General features: G+C 53.8%; 2 protein-coding genes across 3 annotated transcripts in view; one reads left to right on the top strand and one right to left on the bottom strand.

Annotated features, from left to right (window-relative positions):
* LOC308651336 (uncharacterized protein) overlaps nt 1–9,135 on the bottom strand; it is a gene marked incomplete at both ends in the record, with an annotated part of 16,275 nt that extends 7,140 nt beyond the window's left edge. The window contains one exon of the mRNA XM_081298248.1: nt 8,739–9,135. Within this exon, the coding sequence (XP_081154374.1) occupies nt 8,739–9,135 (397 nt within the window). The remainder of the gene's footprint in view (nt 1–8,738) is intronic.
* On the top strand, nt 8,304–22,392 carry MGST3 (microsomal glutathione S-transferase 3). Of its 2 annotated transcripts, none has more exons than XM_081298489.1 (6): nt 8,304–8,618; nt 17,392–17,515; nt 18,406–18,479; nt 19,170–19,227; nt 21,057–21,129; nt 22,153–22,392. In XM_081298489.1, the coding sequence occupies exons 2-6, from the start codon at nt 17,399–17,401 to the stop codon at nt 22,287–22,289; spliced, it is 459 nt and encodes a 152-aa protein (XP_081154615.1). In that variant the 5' UTR covers nt 8,304–8,618; nt 17,392–17,398; the 3' UTR covers nt 22,290–22,392. The 2 variants fall into 2 exon arrangements, with proteins under 2 accessions (XP_081154615.1, XP_081154616.1); XM_081298490.1 differs by lacking the exon at nt 8,304–8,618 and adding an exon at nt 9,036–9,171.

Raw genomic sequence — 22,392 nt, 5'->3', positions numbered from 1 at the left:
ATGACAGATACATGGGTACATACATTCATGGGTGAAGAGATGGTGAATGGAGACAGGTAGACATGTAGGCACAAAGAGAGATGAGATCAATGGGTAGAAACTTGATAGATACTTAGATGATACATGCACACATACCTGGACACCTGGGTAGACACATGCATAGAGGACAGAGACACTTACATCGAGGGTTAATAAATTGACAGGTGAATGCATACACAGTTATATAGAATTCACGGCACAAAGAGACATAGAAACACACGAGAGTTACATAGATGATAGGTACAGTAACTCACAGGCATATGGACACACAGACATACAGACCTACAGATCTGTAATGAGGATAGCAAAGGGGTGCCTCCCTACAATGTCACAACATCCATCCCTCCGTACAATGACGTAGTCTTCATTACTTGTGAGTATTTGCCATTTTGATGTTTAATTTGATGTCATTGTAAAATATATTTTCTTTTATGTTCATAGAAAAAGAGGTGGGAGGATGTGAACAGAGGATTGGGGTGAGCAATGCCTGGTGGCAGAACCGCGTGGTTTGCCCCATTCCCCCTTATTTAGCTGGGCCAAGCCTTCAACTATGAATACCTACTTTTTATTTTTAAATGTATCTGTCCCTAAAACCTGAGAGCCATCAGCAGGGAGTGGATGATGCACCCCACCAGGCCACCCGGGCCAGAGGCAGGGCGAACACACTTCCCTGCCGGGTGGGCATGGACCAGAGTGTGAGGCCACGTCACACCAGCCCCTCACCTGGCCTTCCCAAGACTGCAGCACAGTTTCCAGAAACCCCCTTCCCAGGTCCTGAGGCCCCCGCCAGCCCCCTGAGATGCCAGTGCTGGGGACCTGGAGCCCCAGGCCTGTCACGGAGAGGAGCAGGCCCTCTCGCCCGCGCCAAGAGGCAGTCAGGTCTGTGGCCCAACAGGAGCCTCTCTGCAGTCCCCAGGGGACTCAGGACACTTGGAAGATAATATTTGTTGTTTTCTGAGGAAGGTGACTGAGTAGCCAGTCAAATATGGGGTAGAGACCTTCCACTCCTGTAACTTTTGAATTCTAAATCATTTTATCAATGAAGTTACTATAAAGGGGGGGAAAAAGTCAAGACTTAAAAGCAAACAAAAAAGTCATCTTAGGACCCTGAGAGGAGAAGCAGAGTTGCCCGTGGGGAGGCTGATTCCCAAGGCAGGAAGGCCAGCTGCCCTCTGGCCCAGTGTGCCTGGTGGCAACTGAAGTAGCTGAACGCAATTATCTAAGTTCTATACAGGTGCCTCAGGCCCCGGAGCTTCCTCGACGGATGGATTTAAAACTGTTCCTAAACCAGCGCCGTGGCGCTCGCCTATGATCCCAGGGACTCAGGAGGCTGAGGCAGGTACAGCGCAAGTTTGAGGTCAGCTTCAGCAACATAGTGGGACCCTGTCTCAAAATAACAGTCAAAAGATAAAAAGGCTGGGAACACAGCTCAGTGGTTCAGCACCCCTGGGCCAGTTCCCCAGTATCACACACACACACACACACACACACAAAAAAAAAAGTTCTTTTGTTTTTATTTTTTTAAATAAAAAGAGCTCTGGTTATGGTTTAGATGCGAGGTGTTCCCCAACAGTTCATTTGTGAGACAAATTCTCAGAGGTGAAATGATTAGATTATGGGAGGGTGACCTCACCGGTGGATTAATTCTCGGACACAGGTTACCTGGGCAGCAGCTGTGGGCAGGTAGGGTGTGGCTGGAGGAAGGGGGTCCCTGGGCCTTTGGGGTTGCTTCCTCCTTGGTGGGAGGGGCTCTCCCTCTGCTTCCCAGGTGCCATGTCCTGGGCTCCTGTCCTCTGCCACCCTCTCTGCCACAGTGTTCCACCTTATCTCTGGCTCAGAGCTGTGGAGTCCGCCGACTGTGAACGAACCTCTGAAATCATGCGCCAAAATAAACCTTCCGCTTTACTTGTTCTGGTCAGATCTTTTGGTCACAGTGACCAAAACAGCTCCCAACTCAGACAATCCATCAGCAAATGAGGTAATGATGGCCGAAGACCAGCAAAGCCCAAGCCACGGAAATGGTCATCACTGTTATCATTATCACCTTTTTAAAAAGAGAGGGATACGGAGGCTGGACTTGCAAAGTGACCAAGAATTCTGGCTTGTCCAAGACTGAGGGGACTCCCAGGGTGCAGGACTCTCAGTGCTAAACCCGGTGATGGTCAGGCAAACCCCAACGTGACGCCAGTCTTCATCCAAATGAAGCTGTCCCAGCTCACTCACTCACGTTTCTCATCTGTGCGAGTGGGAGTGACACAGGGTTGTTGCTGGGATAAAACAAGCAAGTAGCCCATCAAAGTCCTGACACTCACGGGGAGCTCCATACACAATACTGTTAACCACCACGGCTCCACTGGGTCACGGCAAGAGACACCCAAGGATTTGGGGTCCACAATCTGATCCTGAGCTACCAAGGAACATTAAACTGTGAACATTGTTCCTGATGTGCACCATCAGCCACGTGGAGCGTGCATTATGATGTCAGGCATCAAATAGGGAGAGGGCCCCCACCACAATACTTCATGCCACTGTAAAAGCACACATTGTTGTGGTGTTCACACTAGCTATTAAACTCATAGAATTGACGTACAAATTATGAAAGATTAACCATAGTTTCAGGACAAAGTACAAATATTAATCAGGATATTGTTGAGGTATTTTAATGGTCAGAGGCAGGAAAGCAGAAGCAGGGTAGAGGGGCAAAGGCTGAGATCCAACGAGGAAAGTTAGGAAACCCTGTGTCTTGCCGTGGAGTAAGAAGTTGAGGTCAAAGGGCTGGGCGCAGCCCAGGGGTGGAGCTCTTGCCAATCTGCCCGAGGTTCAAACCTCAGCACTGAGAAGGAAGTTCAAGTGGAGATTCAGTGTGTTACTTAATGAGGCCCTGATTCCAAGTGGAAGAATGGAGAAGGGCCACATTGCTGTTTCTAAGGGTGGGAAAGAGACTGATGGGAGTGAGCTAAATCCCCCGTCAGAGAATGGCAAGGGTGAAGCTGGTGAATCAAGACTGGGAGGCTGTTAGCCACCGTGTGGAGACGGCCATGAATGGGGGGGGGGGGGGCGGGGATCAGGAACAGCCAGACAGAATCTGGGGGAGAGCCAGAGTCAGGCAAGAGATGGCTGCTTTTCATGGTTCACATTCTCTCTCCCTCCGTCTCTTTTCCTCCCTCAATTTAAAACATATTCTTTAATTCTAACTATTGAAGACTAGGAGGCTGTGAAACGGCTGCCCATTCAAATTGACGGGAAGAGCACTTGGGTGCCTACGGGCTCAGCCTGGCAGCAAACAGCCCTTGAGCTGAGTCATTCCTGCCATCTGACTCCGTCCAGCACCCTGCCTTCTGTACTCTCCTCGCAGGACCAAAACCTGGGCTCCTGGACCTGGGTGGATTGAGCTGTGGACGGAGTGACTAAGGAACTAGTCACTAGCAGCCACCCTTTGTAAGACATGAGCTTGCTCCCAGGGCAACAGCTCTGCAGCGCCTGTTGCCCACCCCAGGAGGCCGTGCATCATCCTGTGCGCAGGGCTCGCCCTCCAAGAACTTCAACGTATCTGGGGCACCAGGTTTCAGAGGGTCGGTGCCTCTCCCACTGACCCCAAACCTTCCCAGGGCTCATCTGCGTTCCAAGTGGCTGCATGCACATTTTTTGCTACATAACAAATTACCACGAACTTAACAGCTTACAACACCATTTACACTCTCACAATTTCTGTAGGTCAGAAGACTGGACACAGCACAACTGGATTCTCTGCTCAGAGTCTCATCTGGCTAAAATCAAAGCCCTGGCCAGACTGCATGCCCATCTGGAACTTGGGGTCCTCTGCCAAGGTGACAGCCACATTCCAACGCTGTCTCCTGTCTTCAGAGCGTCTATAATAGGGCCAGGGTCTCGCTCGGGATTGCGCACCACATGGGTTGTCCTGTCTGCTTGGTCTCCTTCAGTCTGGACCAGGTCCTTAGTCTTTCCCTGCCTTTTATGACTGACATATTTAAAGTGAGCAGACAGTTGCTTTGTAGAAGGACCTTATTTGGGGTTCGTTTCTCACAATTACATGTAAATCAAACTTCTTTGGAAGTGACTCATGTTCTTCTAACAGCACCCAATCAGGAAGCACAGTGTTCATTTGTCCTATGACTAGTGATGTTTTAACTTATATGAGATATGGGCTGTCTGATTTCTCTACTGTAAATCCACTAAGCATTTGGTATTAAAATGTAGTCTATGGAAATAACTGTGAAATGATGTGAACATCCTACTCCTTATCAGACATCACCCACCAGCATGACTGTCCATTGAGGGTCTTGCCTCAACCAGTGATAACTGGAATCACTGAACATGCCCTGATCCTGTCACCCTCAGACGGCACCACCTGGGTCCCGTCATCCCTCAAATCCCAGCCACCCTCTGGTCCCATCACCCTCGGAGCCCGTCACCCTCTTTGGGGACCCGTGTAGGAGGAGATACCTCCCGTGCTAGTTCTGCACTTGTTTGCTCTGCATCTGGAGTGAGCATTTATTCGAGGACTCCTGTTCCTTTAGTGGCAAATAGCATTTGCCAAACATCTCAAAGGGGTCTCTGCACACTTATCTCAAATTCCTCCTCTCCAGTTCCTTCTCCAAGCCACCTCCAGTCAGGGTCCCTCCCCATCACTCCTGGGAAACTGCTCTTGTCCACATGACTTCCTTTCCAAGTCTTACCCGACCTTCCAACAGCACTTACCCTCACTTTCCTCTTCCGCCCTGGCCTCTGTACCTCTCTTCCTCCGCCCTGGCCCTATACCAGCACCTTCTGCTTATTGTCTTCTGCTGGCTCCTCCTTTACCAACTCCAAATGCCAAGAGCCTCATAGTGGGGCCTTTGTCCTTACCTCACCCCGTCACACTGCAGGTGACTCCAAACACCATCTCTGGGTCTTGATTTCCAAATGTGTATCTCGAGGCCGACCAAGGTCCAGACCCCACCTCCCTCACAACCCTGTCTTCTCCTGGACACCCAGGAGGCGCCTTAAAATGAGATACAGGGGCACAGACTCAGAGCTGCACCTTGATAAACTGGCTGTGTGCTGCCAGCTTCCGGTGAGTATTCAGTGGAGGATGTTTTGTGCACTTACTGGTGAATCCAGCTCCATCTTGTGGCCTCCACTGAATACCCACATTTCACTGTTCTATGAACAAGAAAAGTCTAATGTGTTCAGCTGTTGCTATTGTGTGGTTATTGGTTCAACAGCAGTTAAGTCACCGTCTCAGGCTTTCTGTTGGAGCTGCCCAAAGTGAGCGGAGATTCAGAATCTGCCATTAGCTTCTTTTTATCGACAGTTTCCCCTGTTCAAAAGGCACGTTCCATCAGAGCCGGCATCCCATAGACACGGAACAAACGTCTGCTCATGTCAAACGAGAGGATTCTGAAGTGACTGGGAGCCACACTGGTGAGGTCTTGAAATGTCACGTCCGAGAGTCTGCAGTTCACCCACCGGCACTGGTCACGGCCATTAAAGAGACCTGCTTTAGGGAGACAGCCGTGGTGGCAATGATGGTGAAATTTGAAAGGAGGACCAGTTGGAAGACTTCTGTACTTGAGCAAAGCAGAGGAGGCTTAAGGTGGAACTAGGCAGAGGACCCACAGGAACTGTCCTGAGGTGCCATCAACATGAATTGGTGATAATAAAGCCACCACGTGTTAACTGCCTCCAGGAGGCCCAGACTCTGTGCTCCCTTCCCGAGAACCCAGCAGTATTGGTCTTAATATACTAATTTCACAGATAAAAACTCAAACATGTTCAGAAAACACGTGATTTTCCCCAAAGTCACACAGCTCAGCCATGGCCATGCTGTGGCAGAGCAGTGGGGTTCCCAAGTCCAGGAGCAAAGGTCAAGGGGTGGTGCGGGTTTCTGCCTGGGTACTTTCTTAGATGATGCCCTCGGCTGCAGGTGACTCCAAACACCATCTCTGGGTCTTGATTTCCAAATGTGTATCTCGAGGCCGACCAAGGTCCAGACCCCACCTTCCTCGCAACCCTGTCTTCTTTGTGGATGCCCACAAAGTCTGACTGCACAGTAACAAATGTGACCTTGACCAAGGGCATCCTGGGGAGGAGCCAATGCAGTCAGCACCTGCAGGAAGCAGAGACTGGCTGCTGGCTAGCTCACAGGCAGAACTCCCAGGTGACTGTCAGGGCCCACAGCGTTGGCTGCAGGCACAGGCTTCATCAAAACCCAGGGAGGTGCAGAGGGCTAGTCATTCATTCATTCCCTTAACAAGTAGTTACCGCATGCCCACCCTGTGCCAGGCACTCAGTGATACAGTGGCTACTGCCTTCAGTGAGTGGACAGACTGGGTACATTTGTGTCATGTACATCTGAGTAGGGAAGTCAGATGATAAGCAAATAAGTTAACTAAATAAAAAATACCTAAGATGGTGGAAAATTAACAAGAAAAGGGATTAAGGAGTGCCTTGGGAAGAGGGAGGCTGCAACTCCTAATGGAGTGGTCAGGAAGGACTGTCAGAGAAGCCTGGTCCCCACTGCTCATCACTGATGAGTCCTCCCAATGTCTGCGTTTTGCTGTTGATTCTCTTGAGGGGCGAGTCCTGGAATTGAGCAGCTGATCGGCAAACCCCAAGGCCCACGCCCACCCCCTTACCTCCTCTGAGGGTGGGAAGAGGGAGAACTGGCCCTTTAACCTCAGAGATTCAGTGGCTACTGCCTTCAAAGAAGACGCAGAAATAAGGGATTCTCCCAAAGGAGGAGGGAATCTGGGCTCTAGACCACCAACGAGTCCCAGCAGTAGATGCGGTCAGTAAGGGAGCGCCCTGCAGCTACCGAAGGAGAAGGGCGCACAGAACCGGAGGGCAGTGCCTCGGAGAGTCTCAAACAGGTTTCAAGAGGCAGGGAAGGGAAGAGGAGCCAGTGAAGGAGAGCAGAAAGGACCAGGAGGGAGCAGAGCCTGAAAGCCCACGGAGAGTTCAGAGGCAAGTGGTGACTGTACAAGAGCAGTCTGGAGAGGTTCCAAGCAGAGCCGGACTGTGACTGAGAAGGAACTAACGGTGGGTGGAGTCTCAAGTCGGACAGAGCAGCTGCGGAGCCCCAGCCAAGCCCTGCTTCCGTCGTTAATGGACCGCTGTCTCTCCACCTCCCTTGCACTGGAACTTCCCAACAGCTTGCGGAAAAGGTCTTATTCCCACTTGGAAATACATGAAAACTGATTCCATACCCAGGATCAGGGGAGATTTTCTTTTCCAGGAATACATGTTGTCAGTAGATATCAAAATGCATTTCCTGGCCCAGAAATTGCTCTTTAAAGAAACTGAGGCAAAAGAAATCGCCAGAAGTATGCACGCAGACTTTCCTGCACAGTTGTACCCCGTAGTGGGAAAGAATAGGGGTTCACCCTGGCCAGGAAGAGACCTGCAGCCACTGCTAAGCCCTGCTTCGGAATGAAACACTCAAGAAAGGAAAGGGATTCTCTGCCTCTGGCAGTGCAGACGACAGTACAGAGAGTATGACTCCGTTGTGTGTGTGTGTGTGTGTGTGTGTGAACTTCTTGGTTTATTTTCCCCTATATTTTCCAAAATCTCTACAATAAACAAAGACAACTTTTATAATGAGACTTAAAAGAAGGTCCTTGTTTGTGGTCCAACAGGCCTATCTGGGAAAAGGAGGCTGGGATTCTCCTAATTCTCCAACCTGCCTTCCACTGCTCTGCGATTTTTCTTTGTGCCACAGTCAGCAGGGGAATAAGATCTCCCTGGATGACGCAGCAGTTTTCCGGTTTGCTTACTTTGTGGGGTGCCAGGGGTTGAACCCAGGAGTGCTAAGCACTGAGCCAAAGTCCCAGTTCTTTTTGTATTTTATTTTGAGACAGGGTCTTGCTAAATTGCTGAGGCTGGTCTCCAACTTGCGATCCTCCTGCCTCAGCCTCCCCAGTGGCTGAGACCACAGGCCTGCGCCACGCACCCATCCTCTCTCTTGCGTCCAACATTCAACTAGAGCAAGCCCTCTAACCCTCGCCGGCACCCTGAACACAAGCTCTCGCTCGGGGAGGAGAAAGCACACAAAGCTGGAACCGCGGAACAGCAGGGCAGGCGCTCGGGGCCCTCGTTCGCGCCCGACTCGGGAGCCCAGGGGCGCGCCCCGCACGCAGCCCGGCCGGGGGGCGGCGGGGACAGGCTCGGAACCGCCTCCCCGAGGTGGCGCCAGCTCCCGCGCACGCGCCCTGCGTCCCCCGGCGCCCCGCGGGTGGCCGGCGCCCAGCTACGGTGGCCCTGCGGGGCGAAACCACGGACGCGCCACCGCTCTGCACACCCGACCCGCGAAGACGGCGCGCGGAGCAGCGGGCCGCGAAGGCGCGGGGAACCGAGCGGACACACGGACGTCGGACGGAGGGGCCGTCCGTGGGCAGCCAGGGGCAGGAGGGAGCTCCGCCGCCGGGTCCAGACCCGGGCGCGACCTCGGGGGCGTGGTCGCGGGGCGGGGCCTGCTCGAGGCCCCGCCCCTCGCCCCGCCCGGCGCCGCCGAGAGCCGGAGCCGCGCCCTGACGCGCTGCGCAGCTCGGGTCTGCACCAGAGCTCCGGAGGTGACCCAGGTGAGTGCCAGCACCTGGGGCTGCGGGAGGCCGGCCCTCGGGACCCTTGGGGGTCTGCACTGGGCGCAGCCTGCGTCCCCGCCGCTGGGGCTGAGCGGGGCTCTCCGCCCGCTTCCTGACCAGATCTGAGCTCCGCGTCTCCTTGCCTTTTGCTCTCCACCCCCTGATCTCTCCTGATGGAGTGCTTGGGAGCATCCAAGCGACGCCCGGCCTCTAAGTCAGGGGGAGTCTCAAGGTCAACCCTTCCCCCGCTCCGTCGTTTCCTCGCCGGCTCTCCTCGGCCGCGCAGCCTTCTGGAGCCCCCTCCCACCTTGCCAAATGCAGCTCTGGTACCGATGGGCGGGCGCAGCACCGCAGAGGAGCTGGCCGTGATGCCTGAGAGGTAGCGCTGGTTTCTAAAGGGCCTGCGAGCGCGGCGCCAGCCCGAGGTCTTGCCAGGAGCCTTGGGGACAGCCCCCAGGGAATTGCCTTCCGTCCGACTCTGGAACATTTGTATTGGAACCTGTAGGTGGGTCATTTCCTACTGCTGCCCTAGAGCAGGAGACCCCTCTAGGTGAGTGGGGGATCTGCGTTCCTCTCCTTTGAAGTTCAGAAACGTGTCCTGCTTAACTGGTGCCACCGCCGGGAGGCCGGGAGCCACAGAGGTGGGGCGCTGGGAGGGACTGGAGACTAGTTCATGAATCATTGCCTGAAGTTGTGGCTTCTGCTGATTCTTTCCCTGGGAGTCACGAATTTACGAATAGCCTGGGAGACAGTGAGGGTGGAAAGGGAGAAGAAGAAAAGCAGACAGAAGGCAGAGGGGGTGAAGGAGTACTGGGCCCTGGGACTTAGTCCCCTAGCCCAGGGTGAAGGGCGCTTCTGGCAGTGTATGCCCTCGGCCTAGGTGTGGTTTGCAGAATTGCTGCAGATTTGGGGGTGGGAGCTGGAACGAGGTGTCTTGGGAAGTCTGCAGGTCACCTGGCACCTTCTGGAAAGCACCCAAGGTTTTTAGTCAGAGTTACAGGCATGTTTTACTTTAGTGAACTTAGACATGCAACAATATTGTCTCTCTCAGAATTAAGAATGTTTATACTTACAGAAGTTAAATAAGGAATTAAACATTCGGGAAGACATTTTGTTAAGCTTCCCTCCTGACACAGTGTTACAGAAATAGAAAACTTTGTCAAGTGATTTTTTTTTCTTTTACCAATGTTACTATATATAAAATGACAGTGATACTGTGACCAGCATAGAAACTGCACTCCAGGGGCTTCTGTAGATTAGGGAACAAAATCAGAGAAAGGCAGACTTCCCCCATGTTTGGTTTCCTCCTGCTGGCCTGGAGTTGGAGAAATCGTCCTGAGGGGGGACCTCTTCACCTGGAGGTTAGCACTCTACCCATTATCCAGAGATGCTGAGAAGCCCCTGGCCACCTGAGTAAGGGGGTGAGATCAGCAGGAAGAGCAGTTCACTGCATGCGGCACATCTCACTGTACAGAAACGTCTCAGTCCCTATATTTACTTACACATTCTGACTATTCAGAGCACCATTGCTGGCCACAATTGACCAAGAACCATTAGGCATTTTAAAGCAATATTTGTCTAGAAGAATATGCTGCTACTATTTTTGCAATAGAATTTATTAGTATTATTTATGAGCATGCCATCCTCCTGAACAAGAAGCCAGCAGTTATCAGGTAGATTATTTCTATGTAAAACAAAATCTCTTGCAGCACTGACTTCCCTGCCTGCCTGTGGGGAGGAATGCAGCAATGAGGGGACAAAAGAACTGTGCCACCTCCCAGACGTGATTGCAGAAACCTTTCAGGATCTCACAGGTCTCCCTGTTGTCCTCCGAGCGCCTCCTAGACTTGACCTGTTCGTTGACTGGAACATGGATTTTAAGATTTTGATGCCTTAGTCCCACTTATTATTTTTTTTTAAGAAGTGACATATTCTTCAGAAATGCAAATGATTGTGCCCAAGCTTGTTCCTAGTGGAGTCAGGTGTGAAGATGTGGAGGCTGCGGTAGGCAGGGGCCAGCAGCTAGGCGGGTTCTTCCCTGGGGGGCTGGTACCCCAGCGGGGATGCAGTATCTGCTAAGAATTAACTGCACTCTGCCTGCACTTCTAGTGGGAAAACCCAAGTGTGTCACTGTGACTCATTCAAGACTTCCTCCTGGCTGGAAGTCGCTGCTTAGCGCCCCCCAGGACTCCTGAGTTGTGACAGTTAAGGGAATCCTGATGTCACAATGGAGTGCCAGCTTCTGGGCGTTCTGCTTCACGCAGACCTGTGCTTTCCCGCCTCTGATCTCCGCTCCTTTTGTCACGCAGCCGCAGGGCTGACAGACAATAAAATGGAAGTGTCCCTTTCTCAGTCCTTCCCAAGGTTTCCAATGAGAAACATCTCAGGCTTTAATCAGTCATAGGCTTGGAGTTAATTATTAGCTTTCTTCTTATTAATTTATTTTATGCTTAGGAGAGGGTCAGGGGAGGTGGAGATATTTCAAAGAGGTCAGATGTTGTCAGACTTGCTCTTCAACCTCATTGAAAAGCTGTGGAACATAGACTCTGCAGCCAGGTTGCCAGGGACTGTGGATCCAGGCTGTGCTTGTAATAGCTGTGTGATCTTGAGTTAATTATTTAACCTCTCGGATGCTCAGTTTCTCATCTGCGAAATAGAGGTAGTAATGTGTCACAGAGATGCTGTGAGAGGGATCCTTCCCTCCCGCCGCCCAGCGGAGCATCAGTGGGTTTGACCCATCCTGAATAATGTGCTGATTGGTGTCTATAGTAATGGATTTTCCTCCTGTGCTTCCTCTGACCTGTCCCTTCCCTTCACTCACACAGTCTCCCTCTCTCCCGTATAAAGCCAAGCCCTTTCTGGGTGCACCTGCTGTTGTCCTTACACATGTCCCGACATGGCACTGTCGGTGTCCTTCAGGGCTCTCTTCCCTATCTGTCACGTTCGTTTTATGATCCCATGTCGTCACCTCTGCACCCACACCGGCCTGGAGTGTCACGAGGACCTCAGTCTTGGTGACCGTCACAGCAGATGGGCGTTGACACCCTGCATTCCTAGAGTGAGTACTGGAAACAGTCATTCTGAGAAAATGCTAAAGAAGGTGTTAGGCTGGGACACTGGGCTCAGCGTCCACTGGGTAAAGTGTGTCCTGCACCATGTTGATCCAGTCACCTTCATTTAATGAAATTTGTGATAATGGTGCTTTTTTTTTCCTTTTTTGCCTGCATGTCCTGCAGTCTCTCTCCTCTCCCCCCCCTCCCCGCCCTCTGAGGTTGCACCTTTGACCTTGAGGAGCACCCAGTGGGCTGTCTCTGGGAGCCCATCCCATGGGCGGCTCAGCTAGCCTGGCCCAGGGCTTCTAGGTTAGGTGTCACAGGGCCCTAAGCATGGACACCTGTTGGGGAAACTGTCCTCACGCCTGCAGGGAAGCTGGGTTTCACTCTGCGTTCCCACAAATCCCATGTTCCTGAACCCCTGAAGAGCAGACCTGCCCGCGGGTCCCAGGGGAGACGTGGCTCCCTTCAGCTTGTGTCCCGAGCCCTGTCACAGCCGAGCTCCAGAGGCCCTCGATGAGGCTGTGCCGGTGCAAGCTTGTCCCACGTAACCAGAGCCACTCCCTGGCCCTGATCCTTCCCTCCCGCTGCCCAGCAGAGAAACAAACAGTCGTCCCCAGTCCCGAAGGCTCACCACTGGGCTGGGGTTCCAGCGCCATCTGAACCGGATTCTACAGCCAGGCTGTGGCTGTGTAACTGAGCACACGGGACAGCAGCGTGTTCACCGCCCGAGGGACAGGTCTCCAGCCTCCTCACTCACAGTCCATGGGAGGTGTTCTGCCTGCCATGCTGATGAGGAACCACAGGGTACGGGGGCGGAGGACCACTGCATGACCTGCGCCCGCTGTTGGCCTGCCTGCTGGCTGAGTGATGGTGCCTGCTCAGAGGACTGACCGGCTCTCGGAGAACTGTCTTCGGGATACGCGAAGCCACCGCAGGAGAAGAGTTCGTTTTTATCACCAGGTTTTTATTCCTTTTCAGTCTAACAGTCATTTGAAGGTTTGACACTGAAACAAACTCCATCTGTGTCGTGTGGAAGTGAGCCAGAGCTGCATTTTGAAGATGTAGGGAGAATCGGAGAAATCCCAGGGACAGCCGGCTTCTGGGCCACTTCCCTCCGACTTCCTGCGTTTCTCTTTGAGCTCCACCTGGGCTTGGGAGGGTCAGCTGCCCTACCCGGAGGTCACTTGGAGACCTGTTGCTTTGTGGGCTTGAAGTGGACTGGTGGGATCCCGAGTCCCCTCGGAGTTCCTTGAACCAGCCGGAGTCAGGGACTGGGGGAAGGCCGTCTCTCGTGGTCAGCCAGCCAGCCCTTGAATGGCCGTTCTTACGGGGAACTCACAGGGATGTCGACTCTGCCGTGTAAAATAGGTGCCCTACATGAAAACAGTGGGACACAGCACAGGCACCAGACGAGGACACACTGAAACGTGGGGACAGCAGAGGTGATGTGTCCTCGTCCCCTTCCCACCAGGTACCTTAGGATAAGAGACACCGGCTGAAAACCTGCAGCACAGTTTGAGGAGACAAGATCACAAAGGGAGAAGAAGTCACTGGTGTCCACGCTGGTGTCTGTGTGTGGCCTGAAGGCTCCAGTGATGTTTAGTACGAGGTCTGTGCCGGAACCGGACTTGTGGGGACAATTGTTGAGGCAAGTCCCTAAATCCACAAAGCCTGCTTTTTCTTCCGGGTGCCACCCGGGCGGTGCCCTGGGAGTTCCTGCTGGGCAGGCAGAGGGACGCGGGTGAACTGGAGGGTGCCTGGCCCCGGGCAGTGTTCCCACAGGGGAGTTCAGGAAGCCTTGTGGGTTCGCCCTGCTGCGCCCAAAGGAAGCCTGCCCCAGGAGATAAGGCCAGCAGTGGCCCAGGAATTATGGGTCAGGCCGAGCAGAGCCCCAGAAGAGTCAGGTCCCCGGGAGAATCAGCGGATTCCCAGAGGAGCAGCCTCGGCCTCATTGAAACCCGCGACCCTCCGTACTGGGTGAGGGGACTGGGGCACACCAGCACTGCCTCCCTGTCAGCCTGGATCCCATCCTTTTCGGGCCTTGCCAGGGTGCCTGTGGCTCACGGCCCCATGTGCTGTGGCCTCACAAGAGCTGCTGCCCTGGGTTCCACCCCACGCAGACCTCCAGGCCCCGCTGGGCACCGGGCAGCTGCCCCAGCACCTGTGCCCCACCTGGTTTCCTTCCCCCAGCCTGGAATGTTTGGAAGTAATAAATACTTTGACAGGCGTTAAAAGTTTTAAAATAGAAGTGCTGCTGTTTTAAGTATTCTGTCGTGATAATCAGTTTCTAAAGTGACCTCTCTGCCTTCTTTACATCACGGTTGATGGTGGAAAGCGAAAGCTTCTCCCTAAGATGGGATCAGGCAGGGAGGCTGCTCTTGGTCTTGGTCGACAGCCAGGGCCATCCATCAGGAGGAGGACACTTCTACTGAAAAAGTGCTTCCTGCTGCAGGGACGCAGCAGACCTGGCCCTGCCGCAGATCCCGTCCCGCGTGTGAAGTACCCCGACCCCCGGCCAGCTCTGGCCTCCCCTGGGCTGCCACCGAGGCTGTGTCCCTCTCCTTTTGCTCTGGGAGTAGCTGCCCAGGACCAGGTGGCAGGACTGTCCTGGAGCTGAAGCCCACACAGGGGCCCTCCCGTGCTCCTGGTCGGGGAGGAGCCATCCAGCCTGTGGGCGGGGGCCAGCCCAGCGGTCTGGTCCAGGCACCAAGAGCGTGAACACTGGTGTCCATCTGCGCTCGACACCGGCTGACTCCCCAGCCACGGGACTGCCTTCAGCCTCGGCGCCCCCCGTGTAAGGGGGTGAGGGCAGTAACTGCCACACAGGACGTCTGAGGGCGAGGAGCACTAGTAAGTCTGTTGAGCGCCCGGCGCGTGGGGAGCCCTCTAGGGACTGTCTCATACTTAGGCATTGAGCACACATTGGGATGTTCTATCCCGTTTCACTATTTCTGCCAGGTGGGAGGAAATTCCATGAGAGGTTCCTTGGTGACCCCATTAAATCCTTACATCGCCTCCCACTTGACATCAGGAGAAGTCGAGGCACCCCCCATCCTTGGTTTTGGATGGAGTGGGCCCCCCAGGTCAGCTCAGCATAATGAGCATGGGGGCCCTTCATCTCCTGTTCCTTTGACTGTGGAGAGTCTGGTCTGGTGACGGTGGCCATGACCATGGGAGAGGTCCGGGAACCCAGTGGCTATTACAAGTTAGGCTCCAAAACGAGTCTCGGAAGAAACTGAGCCATCGAACCGCCTGCTCAGCCTTGAGCCCTCGAGCGCTCAGTAGAATGTGATCACCAAGATGAGGCTCTGCTTCTGGTTGAATCAGATAAATAGAGTCACCACCTATTGTGTCCAAAATAGTGACAGAAATTTGCCACATGAGATGTGGAGCCTGACCCAAATCATCAGCATCACCTAGGAACTTGTTAGGAATGCACAGTCTTCAGGACACCCCTGGGAGCGGGGTGCATTCAAACAAGGCCCAGGTGATTCGATGCCACCGAGGTTTGAGAAACATGGATCTAGAAGACAGAGTAGCAGCACTCTATGGTTTCTGTCTTTGTGCAAGTTACTACTAAAAAGAAGAAAGAAAAGAAATAAGAGCCATCATCCCTGTTCTCTGTGTCGGCGAGTGGCCAGCCACGGGAGAGGTGCCGCAGGGCTGGCCGCAGGTACTGCAGCCGCCCTTCAGTGTTCAGGAGCCTGTGATCTGTAGGAAGCAAAGCTGCAGGTGTCGGAGACGCAGCCTCTGCACTGTGTCCAGCGCTGGGTAGAGGTCAAGGTCTGACCCTGGTTCCACCTGGAGAACCTTATCTTGTTGCGTCTATAAAAGGACTACAGGTGGGTGAGAAGAGGTGGTCAGCACGCGGGCACCTCCAGCCAGGCTTCTGGAGGCACACGTTTGTGGGTTCCCCACCTGGAAGCGCCTTGCCCGCAGGACATCCATGCAAACCTGAAGAAAAAGCAGTCTCTTCCTCCTGAGCCACGGCATTTCAGTTATACCGAAACTCCAACAGTCGTCATCAGAGAGCCTGGGTGAGCTCACACAGCCTCAGCAGGTCACCCCGCAACTTCCCCTCAAGTTCTTCTTGAGTTTGATAAGGCTATAAATTCAGCATTGGCGCAGAGGGTCAGGAACAGAGTCAATTTCAGGGGCTCTCTACATACAAACAGATTCTGCGATGCTGTGTGGGCTTTTGCATCGAATGATGTTGAATTCAGAGACATGACAGAACTTATTAAAGTGGATAAAGTGAAAATTGTAGCCTGTGATGGTAAAATTACTGGCTCCAATACTACAGACTGAATAGAAAAAAGTTGACTTTTTCAGGCCATCTTCTGTTATTATCACTATTTGAAGAGAAGCAAAGAAGAAACTTTAAAAATTTATTCTAGCATTACATAAATGACTACACTGTACTGTACTATCAGAGAATTCCAGCAAAAAAGAAGCTTATAACTGTATTCTCTTACATTACCTTTATTATACAGGGTGAAGAAACATACCTTTTCTTTAATGACACATCAAAAATTTATGCCTTCTTAAGAACATTCTTTAATAAACTCATTTTAAAACTCAAAAAAGGGTGGGGGGGGCTGCAGATGACACAGAGCAGGAATGTCATCAACACAATGCCATCAGTGACATGCATGTGTTCCACATGATGCTCAGGGTAGAAGCTGTGTGTCTGTTGTCTGTCCCTCAAGCCTTCCCTGAAGCTGTCTGCTAGGTCAGGGCCCACACATCCCAGGGTGTGGCTGGGGCTGCCTGGGTGGGCACCCTGCACTGGGCTGCCCTCCCCTTCCTTTGCGTGCTGACACACTCAGGCACTCTGAGGGCTGGGGACCTCCACTCCATGCCCTGGAGCCTGAGAAATCAGGGTTAGCACGTGGCTGCTGTCCTAAGTGCAGGCTACCAAGGAATTCAAGCAGGAAGTCGTGTGGTAGGCAGGAGTGCAGGGTCCTTCCAGGCCTGGCTCCTGGGCAGGGTCTCCCGCAGCTCCAGTAGAGGAGCCCCTGCAGGGAGAGCAGGTCCTTTGCTGCCCCGAGCCCTTCCCTGTCCCCACCCCTAATGGCACAGTCCTCTGCAAACCGTCCATGCTGGCCCTAGCTGGACTCCCCCTTCCTGCCGATCCCCTGCCTTTGAAGGTGCCTCTTGACTCTGTGCGTACACCACCAGCTCATGCTCCACACATGTACCTTCCTGCAGGGAGCAGAGTGACTTCTGCCAGGAGTGAGCACCTAGCAGACTGCATTTGCAGTTGTGAACATTCGTTTTTAATTCCTTATGAGTCTCTTGCTGCTGGGTGCAGTGGCACACCCGGGAGGAAGCAAGTTCAAGGCCAGTCTCAGCAACTCAGCAAGAAATAAGAAGGGCTGGGGATGTGGCTCACCCTGGGCTCAGTACCCAAAAAATAAAAAAGTCAAAGGACTCAGAACACTTTCTGGGGCTAGTTCTGAAGTGGTGATCTGATGGCAGCCTGGTTCCCAGGAGCTGCCAAGCCCATATTCTAGGCAGCTTCATAGGCTGGGGAGCGCGGCCCTGACTTCAGAGTCCTGGACCGGGGCCTTCAGGTGCGACTTCGGCTGCAGCTGTGTCCGGGCACGCAGTGGGTGGTGCTCTGGTGGCCTCTCGAGTGTCTCCTGGGCCTGTGTGTGTGCGTGGCTGTGAGGCCTGTGCTGACGGGGCCTCGTGTGCATACCCCTCCACAGAGCCACGATGGCCGTCCTGTCCAAGGAGTACGGTTTCGTGCTCCTGACTGGTGCTGCCAGCTTTGTCATGGTGCTTCACCTGGCCGTCAACGTTGGCAAGGCCCGCAAGAAGTACAAGGTGGAGGTGAGTGGCGAGCCGGCGCTGGGGGTCCCCGAGACTCGCCTTCAGGCACAGGGGAAGGGGGGGGGGCGGCCAGGGGCAGCTGGGGGCTGTTTCAGGAGACCCAGCTCCTCAGTGTCAGGAGAGAGGCTGGAGCTGCTGGGGAGGCAGTCTCCACTAGTACTGTTGGTCTTCTCTGTAGCAGGACCAGGGCGCAGGTGTCCCAGGGTGTTTCGCTGCAGCCGTGCTGGGCAGACTGTGTCTCCTAAACAGGGCTCCAGGCAGCACTGCGGGACCATGTCTCAAGGGACTGCCTGTTTCCCAAGGGGGAAGGAGGCCGCTGTGCCCAGGCTCACTGTCAGGCACAGCAGGGGGTGTGTTAAACACCTCCTTTGGTTCTGGCTCATCTACAAGGGATAATGTCTGAAGTTGTCCCTGATGAGCAATTAGATGTCTGTCTCTGTTTATAGTTGGACTCCCTAACTGGAGCTTCTTTTAAACTTTCCATATCTAGTTTCTTCCATTTCCTCCAGTGGACATTGCATGAAAACTCTCACACCCCACTGGGGGACATCTTAAAGATGTGGTGTTTGACGATCTCGGGAGAAGCATCCCCAGGGCGTCTGTAATGCACCTGAGACCTACACTGATGCAGACACCCATGTGAAGCACGAGTCTGCTACGTGCTGCTCCTGTCCCCTGTCCCTGTGCAAGCTTAGCTCTGAGGTGCACTCCTGGAGGGTTAATAGACACATGGAATGTACTTTCGAGATTGGGACTCTGTTGCTGAGAATAGTTAAGTAGAAATCCAGCGGTCGTCCATCAGTAGGTGATGATTAGGAGGCATTATTTTTAAGTTGATCTTAACTCTCAGAACTTCATCTCCCCGTGGCCATGTGTGCTTTTCTCCGCAGTACCCTGTCATGTACAGCACAGACCCTGAAAACGGGCACCTCTTCAACTGCATCCAGAGAGCCCACCAGAACACGTGAGTGTGGCCCTGCGGGGTGCCAGAGCCCGGGCAGGGTGGGCGTCTGAGCCGGACACCTCCACCCTCGGAGCTCGGTATTTGCTGAGCGATAGCCGTGATCATGGTCATGGGCACTGCATGCCCAGTACTGTTAAGAAACCGTGTGTGAATGGACTGGCCAGGAAGCAGAGTCCAGAGCTCTGCCAACAGCGAGGTTTCTGGAGTCTTTCCAGCAGCAGCTCTGCACCCGTCCACACAGAGCTCGGCCCTCCCTGCCCCAGACAGCGGGGAGAGGAGCCCACTCTGACCTGCAGACCTTCCTCAGAGTGTGCTGCAAGAGAAGTCCTTCCGCCCATGTGTTCTGAGTCACCTCTGCTCCTGTCCAGCACAGAAGAGGGTGGGGTCTGTGGCTGGGCCTCTCCCTCTTTCAGTGTTCATGTCTACTCTGATTTCTGACCTGCGAACAAGAATGGAAATGTCTCTTGGTTGTGTGTGGCATATTTACACAGGGCATTTTTTTTAAGTGAGAGAGAGTTTTTTAATATTTATTTTTTAGTTTTAAGTGGACACAGCATCTTTATTTTATTTTTATGTGGTGCTAAGGATCAAACCCAGAGCCCCGCACATGCCAGGCGAGTGCGCTGCCACTGAGCCACATCCCCAGCCCCACACGGGGCAATTTTTAAAAGTTCTCTCTGTGTCTTCCAGGTTGGAAATGTACCCTCCCTTCCTGTTTTTTCTAGCAGTTGGAGGTGTTTACCACCCGGTAAGTTTCACGGACTTGGGTTTAGCCTCCTTTGCTTCCTTCCCTGGATGAGTCTCAGTCCCCAGGCACCATGCACTTAAAAGGAATTCAACTATTTCTTAAAAGTTCTTTAAAGTACATGGTCTTTCCCCCATTTTTATAGATAGGGAAAAGACTCTTGGACACTATTTAACTTTTATGAGCTCAGCCACCAAATAGAAGAATAAGACTTTGAACTCAAGCCTGATTCTAGGAGGTCTGCGAGCGTGAGCGTTTCCACGTCCACGTTCACCCATGCCCACAGCGAGTTGCCCACCACCCAGGGTATGGCGGTGAAGGACACAGAGCCAGTCTCACTGGGGTGTAGACAGCAGCCTAAGTGGATTACCTGGCATGCTAGAAGGTGCTAAAAGGTGGTGGTTAGTGCACAGATCCAAAGCAGGGAGGTAAGAGGGAGCATGGCAGGCTGTCCTGAATGGGCGGTCAGGAAGGAGGGTCTTGCAGAGGTGGCCATGGTGAAGCAGAGCTCAGTGAGGGACCGGACTCTGTGTCTTCTCCAGGGTGAGACCAAGGCTGTTCCCCAGTCTGAGCCTGCTTGTGCTCTTTGGGGAGCTGCATGAGGCCCCGGGAGCAGGGAGAGGAGCAGGGATTGGCGGCAGAGCCGCGGTGAGAGCGGACACCGCCGTGGAGGCCTTGGCCACACCCCTGCCTCCGGAAGTTGACGTGAACCCAGTTAGTTGCCATTTGGGCTTTGCCTTCCAGGGGTCAGCTTCTCTGAGCTGTGGCCCCCACATCCTGGTTCCAGGCCCTCCTAGCCCTCCATCTGTGGACGGCCTGGTTGTCCACGGGTTGCCAGAGGCACTGCTGCAGTGCGTGAGCGGAGGGCCTGTTGTTTCTTATTTTTAAAAGAAACATCAGCTGCTCTTGTATCTCCTAGGGAGGGTGCGTCTTTCTGGTCCCCATTCCTAGGAAGCGGCTGGACTGGACGTCTGGACAGCCCTGTCTCTCCAGCCTGACCTCACCTGGTGTCCCCTCGGCCCATCCCTGTTCCAAGTCCCTAAATCCCACTCCTAGTGCTCAGTTCTTAAGGACGCTCCTAGATCTGCTCCCCGCACAGCGTCGACCTTGTGACGACCCTGTTTGCAATCATGGAGGTTCCAGTGAGGCCTGGCCCGGCAGAGGCTGAGAGCTTGCGGGCACTGACCTGGGAGGCTGAGGCCTTTATCGCAGTGTCCATCCTCCTGCTGGTATTTGACTCTGTCCAAAATCCGCTCCAACTAACAATGACCCTGACATCATAGGCTGCCACCACGGACGGTGCTGGCTGCCAGTCGGAAAGGTGCCTGAGCGTCTGCCCACACCCTGGGACCCCTTCTGGTTGGCGCCAGACGGAAGGTCCTCCTCGTGCATGTTTCTCTCTCTCCTCAAGGGCACTGGGGGCAGGGAGGCCTTTCCCTGCAGGGCCCCTGTTCAGGTCGTAACCCAAACCCTCTCCCCCCTCCTGGGAGCCCGCCCCTCGTGTGCTGCTGCCGTTTCCCCACGGCCCCTTCCTGTGGTGGCGGCACTGGAGATGACACAGCACGCTGCAGGTGGAGTGCTGGGGACCACGGGGCTGCCCTCTGGTCAGTCCCCTCTCTGGCTCCCCTGGGCCTGCGTGTCCTCCCCTGAGCTGTGACCCCAGGTTTCCAGGCTGGGACAGTGACTCCTTTGCAGAAGGCTGGTCCTCAACTGCAGGCCACCAGCAGGTCACAGAAGAACTGAGGTCGAGGGGTGGGGGGATACCTTGGCAACCCAGAGTCATCATGGCCCAGTGTTTCTTCAGCACAAACCCTGACTCTGCTCTCTCTCAGCGGGTAGCTTCTGGCTTGGGCCTGGTCTGGATCATCGGACGAGTTCTCTATGCCTATGGCTACTACACGGGAGGTGAGTGCCCGAGTCCTGTGCTCTTGGGGTTTTCCTCCTAGCAGGGCTTTTTTTTCGTGGGGGGTGGTGGGTGGCGGGGGAGGGGGAGGGAGCCTGGGTATGGAACCCAGGATAGAGACAAGCTCTCTACAGTGCCACACCCCAGCCTTATCAGGACCCAAGAAAAGGGGAAGTAGCTGGGTAGTTAAGGTGAAGGCCTCTTCTAATTTTTACCAACCTTGGAATCATTAAGACCACTTTTTTTTCTTTTTTGAGCTGGGGTCTGTGTTGTCTAGGCTGGTCTCAAGTGACCCTCCTGCCTTGGCCCCCTGAGTATCTGACACTAGAGTGCACACCACTGTGCCGGCTACAAACATCTGTGTGTGTGTGGTGCTGGGGATGGAACTGAGATCCTAGCACGTGCTAGGCAAGTGCTCTGCTACTAAGCTGATCCCCAGCCCCTTTGCAGTTTTATTCTGAAACAGGGCCCAAGTCACTCAGGCCAGCTTTCATCGTGATCCTTCTGCCTCAGACTTCCCAGTACTGGGACTACGGGTGTGCATCTCCATATCTAGTGCTAAACTTACTTTTAATTATTTTCCATACGCCAGTTGCTATTTTGCATGTTATTTAACTTTATAGCAACTCTGTGTTTGACAGTATCTCATTCTGCAGAAGAAAAACGGAGGCTTAGAAAGAGTGGGACTGTGAGTCACCCAGCTGCTAAGCACAGACCATAGGACCAACCCAGCTGGTGACTGCAGAACCTGCCTCTGCTCTCACACTGCAGGAGGCAGGTGGCCCTCCGGGACGGGAGGATGTGGGCTGCACTTACTCTTTAAGAGGGAGATTCTCCCAGAGCCCTGGAGCACAGCTGCTTCCCTCCCCCCACTCTCCTGAGTCCCCTGGCTCCTCTTGCAGCATCTCACAGACCCACAGCCTGGGGCTGGCCGACCTCAGGCCAGGCTGTCCAGGGGATCGTCTCGGATGCCGTCACTGAGTGGCCTGTGGACATCCTGGAAACTCTCTTCTCTTCTTTTTCAGACCCCAGCAAGCGGAATCGCGGTGCAGTGGGCTCCTTCGCGCTCCTTGCCTTGATGGGCACCACTGTGTGCTCTGCGTTCCAGCATCTGGGCTGGGTTAGAACTGGCTTGGGTGGGGGGTCCAAATGCTGCCACTGAAGAGCTACAGGAACCTAAAGACTCATTCGTTTGAGTGACTTACCTTCACTTCCAGTTACTTTTTTTTTAATATAATAAAAACTTATCTGGCTTCGGCCTCAGA

Source organism: Spermophilus citellus (genome assembly GCF_964194105.1).
Source record: "Spermophilus citellus genome assembly, chromosome: 6".
Classification (NCBI taxonomy): domain Eukaryota; kingdom Metazoa; phylum Chordata; class Mammalia; order Rodentia; family Sciuridae; genus Spermophilus; species Spermophilus citellus.
The sequence above is the reverse complement of the archived record's forward strand: the minus strand, read 5'-3'. Positions and strand labels throughout refer to the sequence as shown.